This window comes from Castanea sativa, chromosome 5 (genome assembly GCF_040712315.1).
Source record: "Castanea sativa cultivar Marrone di Chiusa Pesio chromosome 5, ASM4071231v1".
NCBI classification, from domain to species: Eukaryota; Viridiplantae; Streptophyta; class Magnoliopsida; order Fagales; family Fagaceae; genus Castanea; species Castanea sativa.
Window position 1 is genome coordinate 3,378,923 of NC_134017.1, and position 9,859 is coordinate 3,388,781.

The following is a 9,859-nucleotide window of genomic DNA, read 5'->3' on the forward strand; positions in this document are numbered from 1 at the left end:
TAAGAAGGAAACGTTTCCTTCCTATAACAAAGCCTAATTGCCTATGTGGGAGAATTAGTTTTATATATATATATATATATATATATATATATATTTATTTATTTATTGAATGAACACCTCACTACTTGAAATAATAAGAAAAACATGTCATTGACATCAATTTGTTAAAATGTAAAATGTAGGAATCTGTCTTTTGTAGTCATTTGGTTGGACAAGACTATGTTGTTGGACAAATTGTTGAGACAAATCAGGTATGCATATTCCTTGTGATTTTTGCTACAACTTGAACCTATATTTTTCCTAGTTTTTTTTTTTCATACATATATTTATATTTGGTGGCATATTTGCAAGTTTTAGTAGCTCCTGATGATAATTTATAATTCTTGAAGAGCACCATATTGGAGACTTTTTGAATTATATTTTTGCAGAGCATGTCTTACTTGGCAAGCTAGTCAATATTTTTGGACAATTTTTTGCACAGCTAATGGACAATATATTGCACATACAAATGACAGCTAGTGGGCAACAACATATTGGACAATTTGTTGGAAATAATATCTAACAATTTTTGTAACTAATGAAGCCACTCAAACATGTTAGGTTCTATATTTGCATGTTTGACTAGCTTCTAGATAGGCACTAATGATATATGTAAAATGACAAATATTTTTAAATGCAATGGAAATGTACATTTCTATATGTTAAGATCCATATGTGCATAACTGCATATTATGTAATGAAAAAGTTTTGTATATGCCTTTTTTGTTTCATTGCTAGGTGGTGTTCATTTTTGGATTTTATGTTTCAAGATGGCTTTATTTCATGCTGCAGAATCTATAAACTAGAACAAAGTGGTATATTACAGAAGCTTTATTACTTTTTAGATTGCACGTTATGTTTTCAACTTCTTCAAAACAAGTGAATATTTTATTGAACTATGCAAAAATAGATAGAGAAATTACTTATAGGCTATCCAAAGCCAAGTACAATTACCAAAACAAGCTAACCAATGTTAACAAGAACACAAGCAATTACAGGCCAAGACAATTTCCAAAACAAACTACTAAAAGGAAACCAAAAGGTTATTCAACAACATTTCAGCCAATCTCTAATGCAAACTTGAGGCAATATCTCCCAACTTTAGCATAATTCACTGTTGGTAGAGGTGAAAAATTGAGGCAAATATCTCCAACTTTTCAGCAATGATATCTGCATTATGGCTTAAGTTGTGCTCATCTCTAAGAATTTCAGCTAAGGCACATTCCATATACAAAGTCCAATGGAAATAACTTTTGTCTTCTCCTTCATTTTCAGTTCTTGGTTTTTTTTTTTTTTTTTTTTTTTTTTTTTTTTTTTTTTTTTCATTTTCTTGCTTACCCTTGCTTACATCCGTCCTCCCATTCCCTATATGTTGAAATAATCATGATAAAAAAAAAATTAAACATCTTATAGATGCAAACATTACATTATATGACATATATGATAAAAAAGAATAAATATAATAAGGCCAATGGTGAATACGGTTTTCAAACATAACTTATTGAGGGATAAAAGCAATATGAGAGCTTCTAAACCATAGTATAGAAGCTTGTATTAGTTAGTCCCTTTCTACAAAAATACTGTACTCAAACCACATGTACATGTCAAATAGCCCATGGTTTTTTTTTTTTTTTTTTGGATAATGGGAATTATATATAAATGAACCTGTAGCACTCAAATTTGTAACATTACGAAGTCCATTACAAAGTTTAGTGCAAAATGTCACAAAGGAAAATCTAGCAACGCCATTTTATACGTTATGATTCTTGATTAGTGTTTTTTTCTGGTTTGATTTAGACTTTAATCTATTCAAAGAAACTTATTTTAACATTTACAAAGCAAAAAAGAAAGTTTGAACTTTATACCACCTTTAAGCCTTTATAGACATCTAGCATCACCAATTTTCAAAATCTCAATTACGACAATAGATTAGACAAAATAACATGACTTAGCACCTTCAAGCCTTTGACAATCGCGATCACAGTACATTACACAATGTTTTTCTTAACAACTTGTATCTCCTAGCTTGGTATTTGCTTTCCATAACAAAGGCTACAAACCTAAGAGCTACTATTAAGAACAAGTGCAGCTACTTTGTCTTTCAAAATACAAAGTACAAGACTTCACAAATTGCCGGATAAAGGATTAGGAATTTCAACTAAGCCATCCAAACATAACAGCCTATTGCATTTTGGTTCCCCATTAAATTATTGCATAGAAAGTGCGTAATGCATTTAGATATAATACAAATATATATATATATATATATATATATATATATATATATATATATATATTATCAAACTACTAATTAACACATCACAATTTTAATGCCTACCTACAAACTATGAAAATCCACATATTACTTAAGCATGAGTTTGAACTTTGAAACCATTCCCCTAAGTTTGCTTTGAATTATGCAGTAACAGGGGGTATTGGCTAATTTTTTCTGCTTTAACACAAGTCTGTAATGGCCTTTCAATTTTCCGGTCAATTTTTTTATTTTCATTCTCATTATGTTCTTTGTACTTCTTCCTAAAACCCTACCCAACAAGCAAGGAACTCCCTTGTAAAACAGTTGGCTGACAACCCAAACTCCACCATCAAATCCTCCTCCAAGAATCCTACCACCCTCCTTCACAACTTCTAGTATCCCTACCCAATTACCACCGGTAATCAAAGTTTAGCCACAACAAACCCAACTACCATTGATAATCACTACCAACAAAAACTGATAGGAAAATTAAATAGATAGTACAACATCAGTTTTAAACACAATTCCACTGGTACTAGGGGCTACAAAACTCAACTTAAATAAGGAAAACTCCAATATTCAAACTTTGAAAATCAATCACAAACAATGAACAACAATAGAAATAACAAAACCACGCATAAAAATCTTAAATCTGTTAATGGAAAAAAAACCTCCGAAAAGGTTAAGCAGTCATCTTTCTCTTCGTCATAGAGATTATTGCGAACGAATATAATCATATTCATCACACAGGGATTGCCACAAAAAGAAGGGTTTGGAGGGGTGGTGCTCAGCGGCGACAGTGTGGGTGTGGGATGGGAACGGCAGAATGAGGGATTCGATGGGTGGAATGGTGGAGAGTGGTGGATGGGTGGGATCGTCGGAGACAACAGACAAATCGGGGGGATCGGCGGAGGTAGCATTGGTTGGGGCTGAAAATGATCGAATAAAGGGAGAAAGGGCCTGGAGAGAGAGAGAGAGAGAGAGAGAGAGAGAGAGAGAGAGAGAGAGAGAGGACTGAGCATTTAGAAGATGGTGGCGAGAAATAATTAATTATTTTTTTAATAAAAAAAGATATGGAAAAGTGGCTATTGTTTGAGTTAACGGGAGTTACCTCTTGAATTTGAGTTTTGTTGGGTTGGACAGGTGTCATTCTTTGATATTGACACGTTGTAGTTTGGAGAGACTTCCTCCAGTTTAGATTGCAGAGAAACTTTCTCCAGATATTAGGTAGCAAAGACACTAAGAAGTGGGATATTTTTATGTACTTGAAACTTGGTGCATTTTTTGAATTAATTAAAAATCAATTGGCATGGCTAATAGTTTAGTTAATAAAAAATCAATTGGCATGACTGATAGTTTCCCTAGCTAGTTTGCAACTTAATGGTCCAGTTTTGCCTCATTTTAGTGTGTGTGTTTTCGAATCCTGGATATCATAGAAACACCAGAATGTGCTTACTACTTGAGGTACAAAACTCTTATACAAGTGTGTTGTCTAAGCCAAATATAAAAAAGATTTAAAAAATGTATTGTTAGTTTATGTTAGTGGCATGCTAAAAAATCACATAGAGTTGACCCATTTTTATTTATTTTGCTCTTCATTATCATTATTCAAGCTTAGAAATCAATTGATTTTTTTTGTAAGCGGAGGTTTGAACCCACATATAAATAGATGACCCAATTTATAAAAACGATCAATGTGGATAAGTGTTAAAATAATAAGTTGCAATACCTTAGGTGCTTTAGCGTCTAAATTATTATTATTTTCTACTAAAAAAAAAAGTTTAGATGTCTCCTTAACTCTATGAGTTTGCTTACCACGTGAATCTACGAGATCAAAACACAGATGGGACATTTTTCAATAAGAAATCGTAGTGCTATGCATGCAAATGGCATAAGTTAGATGGGTGTTAAAAAATTGGTAAAAGATGTGCTGTTAGAAAACAAAGATATAAAACTCTACTAAGGATGTGTCATTGTTTAAACTAGAACCTTTACCTTTATCTAGCTTCAAATTTAGTTATTGTCACTTCATTTATAGAACAAGAAGCTCCTCTTGTGACTAAGTCCAATTTTTTGGAAGGTCTTCTGAAAATGAAGGCAGGATTTTTAGGAGAAGGAAGAGTTGTTTCACTGCTCAGCATAAGATTAACTGCAAACATAGTTGGTCGATCCACTACTTTTTCTTGAACACATAACAGACCAACCTGAATGCATCTCAAAACTTCATCGGAAACATATGACTCCTTTATCGATGAATCAACTATATCCAAAGCTCTATCTTCTCTCCATAGTTCCCAAACCTGTTTGTTTGTAGCATTATCTATAAAGAGATGTACTATGAAAGCAAATGGTAAAAGATTGTTGCTCTCTATTACTTACATGTCCAATCAAATTTTGGGAATGATGCTCCTGATAAGAATCACAATTCTTCTTGCCACTCACAATCTCCAATAATATGACACCAAAACTAAAAACATCTGATTTTGTTGAAAATTGTCCATATACTACATACTCTGGTGACATGTAACCACTGCAAATAAACAGTATCAAAGGTAATCTTAACATTTGCATAATGCTTTATGGCTATGTATGTGTTCAAGCATGCAAGTTTAAGTGCATACTTACTATGTTCCGACAACTCTGGTTGTCTTATATTGAGTTTGGTCCTCTTTGAATATACGAGCCATGCCAAAATCTGAAATCTTGGGATTCATCTCGGCATCTAGAAGAACATTGCTGGCTTTAAGATCCCTATGGATTATTTTTAGTCTTGAGTCTTGGTGAAGGTACAAAATTCCTCGAGCAATCCCAAGGATGATTTCAAAGCGTTTCTTCCAATTTAGGAATGATGCTCTTGTATGATCTACAATAAGATTTTGCTCAAGTGTGTACCAAATATGATGTAATAGTGTTGAAATATGTGGATTTAGGAACTACAAAGATTTTTTTTTTTTTCCTGTTTGCACATATATAATAAAAGAACATAAAACATGAAGGCAAAGATTTTTAGCAAGAAGACATACCAAAAATAATAGAGTCTAAACTTTTGTTGGGCATGTATTCATATATAAGCATTGTTTCATCCTCTTCAATGCAACAGCCTAACAATTTGACAAGATTCCTGTGTTGAAGTTTTGCAATCAACATAACTTCATTTTTGAATTCTTCTATTCCTTGTCTAGAACTCTTGGACAGCCTTTTTACAGCTATATGTTTTCCATTAGATAATTGGCCCTGAAATCATGACCCAAACTTAAGCTTACTCATGAATATTATTTTAAAGCAACTAAGCTCTATCTGTTCCTTCAATAACTTTGGTCGTAGGTTATAGTAATGGAATATGAAACAGATAAAAATGCGTAACAATGTCAATGAATTGTAATTGTACCTTAAATACAGAGCCAAAACCACCTTGCCCAAGTTTGTTGGTCGGAGAGAAATTTTCAGTGGCATCAGCTATGCAGCTTAGATCGAAAATCGGTAAATCTGGATATGTACTACTGTCGTGGAGCTCATGCCCCTTGAAAGAGCCTTTGGTACTCGCAAAATTTAATGATTGATTGTGCACTTTTCTCTTCCCTGTCCCAAAACATATTTGAGAGACATTGCTTAATATAACTTTGTAATTCAGGATCTATATAATATAGCTGACATCATGTGGAGGAGTAATCTAAATGATTCCTGATATATGGGACGTTTTGTCATAGCTGAGCCGAACACATGTATATATGAACAACACCATGTACAAGTGACTTAATTTACCTTTTGTTTTCTTCTTCTTCATTAGCCAAATATAGGCTACTAAGGATACCGGTAACATTGGCACAACAATAGACACTAATGCAATAGCCAGCTTCCTCTGCTTGCTAAGAGAGCCTTTGGATTTCCTTAGATACTTCGCTGAAGGAGAAGGAAAAAACTGAAAAAAGAAAGAAATGGAGAAGTTTATGAAAATGTGAGGAAAGAAGGTTACCTAACTCAATCGCATCCACACGAACGTTTAGATCTGACCCTTCACCTGTGTACTCTAGAATGTCCATTAATTCACCATACCATGCCAAGCAACTGGTTCCCTTCCCATCAATATTCATGGTGGTGAAAGCTGTACAAGAACAATTCATCAAGCATGCCTGCTCACATTCAGAGCTACCCGTACCCATCCCTATCCGAGCTACATTGAATGATGAATCGGGAAGCTTCAAACGCTCCACTTTCACAAATCCTTCTCCATTCCCACACACAGATAACTCCAAGTGCTTCCTCACACACCCGTTTGAAGCATCTCTGAGATCCCAATCTCTATGCGACTTAGGCTCATACCCTGGCAAACACATACACTCAAACCTATTAATATTATCAGGACTACATTTACTATATGAACCACACCGTCCATACTTTTCACACCGGTATTTAGGTGCTGACCATTGTTCCTTCCACTGATGAACACCATCATCCCACACAAGTTTCTGAAGCAGTCCAGTGCTGTCCAACACTACTCTTGTCATGATGGAAGGGTCATCAACAGAGTAGCTGAAAGATATCTCATCTTGATTGTTAACAAAATTGTACTTTTCAGTTGTTGGCGTACTAGGCCATGGCCAAGGACTTGTTCTCCAATATGGGGTTGAACCGTTGTACAAAAACGATTGTGGAGAGCCATTAGGATTCATCTTAAGGCTATAGTTTCCAGTTCCAGGGTCATCTTTTGACTTCCAAGATGTTAGGAACGTGTTTATCCCAGTCATAAGATGCAAGCCAAACTTCATGTTTGGAAGCAGAGTATCTGTAGGATGGTCAAAGCTTTGCCACAACTCCTTTTTGTTATTGTCCTGGACTAATACCAAGTTTCCTGAATCATGAAGCTGAGCTACTGAGGAGGTTGTCACTTGGTCTTGGACAGAAACATTTGTAGACCAAAGTGGTAGGCGGTTATTACTGTCATGGAGGACAAGATCTCCATAATGGTTGATTGAGAGAACTCCAGAAGAATCAATAATAGGATCGTTCCTATTTGCAACCCACACAACAGTTTGTGGTGTCACTTTGACATACCAAATGCCAAGATACTTGTAGCTAGAGTTGCCAGGGCTGAAGAAGCCTAAGGCAAAATTGTTGTGTTTGGAAATCAAAGATTGGCCATCCTTGATGGATTGGTTTGTCGTTAAGGTGTCAAGGGAAGTGCAAAATTTGAAGAAGAGAATGATTAGAATCAAAGAGTTGAACATTTCTTTTTTCAGCACACACTTGTTTGTGCAAATGGTTTCTTAACCTGGAAATTTTTTATTTTTTATTTTTTTTATTTTTTGTGGTTGAGACCAAAAGATAAAGGTTTGACTAAGGATTGCGCATATGGACTGAGAATTCTCTAGTTGTCAATTTGTCAGCGAAGGCTTTTGTTGACTGAATATCATTTATTTTTACTTTTACTTTTAGTGCAACTTGATGTACTCGTTGGTCAGCTCCTATTGCTGGATGCATCAAACAGATTGAATATTGTGGCACACAAAGGCCAAGTTCAACCGACTATCGGTCTTGGCTTTATTTGTATGGGGCCACAATGTTTTAGTAACAACGGTCATGAGCAAACAAACCCAGACTTGGCGTTTTCACAGGTGGTTCTGTGAAAGTTCCATTCTTTGGACCATGATATTCTGCTTGGAGCCGCATCTTGAATGCTGTTGCATAGATCACAATAGACCATGTCAACAATTGCGAAAAAAATTGTAAAACATATTGAGTTTGTACCATTACTCAAAAGTTTCATGGAGGCAGGGCTACCCATCCTGCCTTGAGTTAGTAATGTGTTTTTAAAATGATGATTGATACAGTCGGGCCTTGCTAAGGACTGAAATAGAAGCTAGTGATGATACACAGGGACATTAATCATGTAGTAAACTTTTTTTCTTTTATTATTTTTTTTTTTTTGGCCTAAGGTTTTAGAGTATCACGCCCTCAAGGTGTTGCATTGCAATTTGCATAGGCACTCTCCTTGTTGAAGAGTAATTATCACTTGTTTTAGATACATGCAGCGAACTCTTTTCCAACAAATGGGTCCCATAGATCATGGGGCCATGTTCAATTGCTCTCAATAACTGAAACTGAGAGTTGAAAAAAGAAACTTTTAATCTCATTCATTGAATAAAAATTAGAAGTAAATAATGAAAATTTAAAAATTGAAGAAGTAAAACTATTTTGTGAGATGAATGAGAGCAATTGGATCAGGTGCAATACCCTAGATTGCTATATATGATATATTTGTATCTCAATCCACATATATGATACATCTGTAACTAGAGATAGCATCTCGTTGAGGAGAGGCATAAATACAGTATGAACCATATCGTTTAGTGGCTGTCTTGGAGAATAACATTGATGGGCCTAATTGGTAAATGAATTGATAAAATCATTCGCTTTAGGTTGCTCTAAGTTTTTTATTTATTTTTTTAATTTTTATTTTGGGAAAGATTTCTATAACACCCCATAATTTTATTACTTATTTAATTATTATACGTAAATTAAAAAGGAGGCCTACAATTAAATGGATTAAATTGATTTGGGCCTAAGACATTAAAAATAAGATAAATGTTATGGGATATAAGGCCCAAGTGAGGTGGCATAAGTAAAATATGGGCTTCGATAACCCTAGCCTTTTACCCTTTTAAGTTACACATGTATGCACATAAGAAAGTTCTTTTTGTTTTCAGCTGCAACACACGATTGAGCTTTGTTTTTTTTTTTTTCTCCTCTATGGCTGTGCATCAAAATTTCAGGTATGGCTGTCTTGCTCTAAATTTAAGAAGTTTGAATAGTCAATAGCTAACATTTGTCCCACGCCTATAGGAAGACTTGGGTATGTGCATTTGTTATTTTGGTACCAAGTAAATAATTGTCTTTAGGTTCATGAATACTGTATATCAAACTCCTTTTAGCAAGAAAGTGGGCGGCCTCATTGGCTTCTCTAGGGACCCACCTAAAAGACAAAAAAAGAAGAAGAAGGGACTTTGGCTTCTCTAGCCGACCATGATGATTGCAATATTGTAGTAGGAATTGTATATATATATATATATATATATATATATATATATATATATATATATATATAGCTGTATGGTCACCATAGACTTTGAAATTGAACAAATAGAGTAATAGGCTTGGACTTTGTCACTATGTTAAAGGGAAAAGGGTGCTTGTGTTAATATGTATTCACACATAGCCTCCTTTGTTGACCAAATCAACCATCACCCTTTTATTATTTTCTAAAACTAGTCCAGCAGCTTTAATGAGGCAATAGGCAACTAGATGGATGAATTAAGGCTTGTACGTGGCTTCCCATGTTAGATTGAATATATATATAATATTAGAGTCAATAGATATCCAGCAGCATCAAGTGGGAATGCTAAGCAACTAGATGGATATGAATAAATAATATGGCTGTTACGTTCAGGTTGGTCAGATATTTATTATTCAGCCTTATTGAAGTTTCATGAATACTTATGATTACGCTAATGGAAAAAAAAAAAAAAAAAATTCTGGTTAGGCAGTAATAATTTTTTTAAGTCCAAAAAT

At 34.4% G+C, this 9,859-nt stretch overlaps 1 protein-coding gene across 4 annotated transcripts; it reads right to left on the reverse strand.

Moving 5' to 3' along the window:
* Positions 1-946: 946 nt before the first annotated feature.
* LOC142634426 (G-type lectin S-receptor-like serine/threonine-protein kinase RKS1) lies at positions 947-7,518 on the reverse strand. 4 transcript variants are annotated; one of them, XM_075808716.1, is made up of 9 exons: positions 6,267-7,518; positions 6,056-6,193; positions 5,682-5,872; positions 5,317-5,527; positions 4,919-5,156; positions 4,673-4,823; positions 4,498-4,593; positions 4,289-4,375; positions 947-1,404 (listed from the first exon to the last, which is right to left on the reverse strand). In XM_075808716.1, exons 1-8 carry the CDS (start codon positions 7,516-7,518, stop codon positions 4,322-4,324), a joined length of 2,331 nt encoding a protein of 776 aa, XP_075664831.1. In that variant the 3' UTR covers positions 947-1,404; positions 4,289-4,321. The 4 variants fall into 4 exon arrangements, with proteins under 4 accessions (XP_075664831.1, XP_075664830.1, XP_075664829.1 ...); XM_075808715.1 differs by having other exon boundaries at positions 4,289-4,378; XM_075808714.1 differs by having other exon boundaries at positions 4,289-4,593.
* Positions 7,519-9,859: the final 2,341 nt, after the last annotated feature.

What these genes read in the sequence shown, in the direction of transcription:
- LOC142634426 (XM_075808714.1), bottom strand. Translation starts at nt 7,518, where the DNA reads ATGTTCAACTCTTTGATTCTAATCATTCTCTTCTTCAAATTTTGCACT. An exon ending in TTTAGACTCTATTATTTTTG is followed by an intron (nt 5,157 to 5,316) that starts GTATGTCTTCTT and finishes ATCTTATTGTAG; the next exon opens with ATCATACAAGAGCATCATTC. An exon ending in ACCAGAGTTGTCGGAACATA is followed by an intron (nt 4,824 to 4,918) that starts GTAAGTATGCAC and finishes GTTTATTTGCAG; the next exon opens with TGGTTACATGTCACCAGAGT.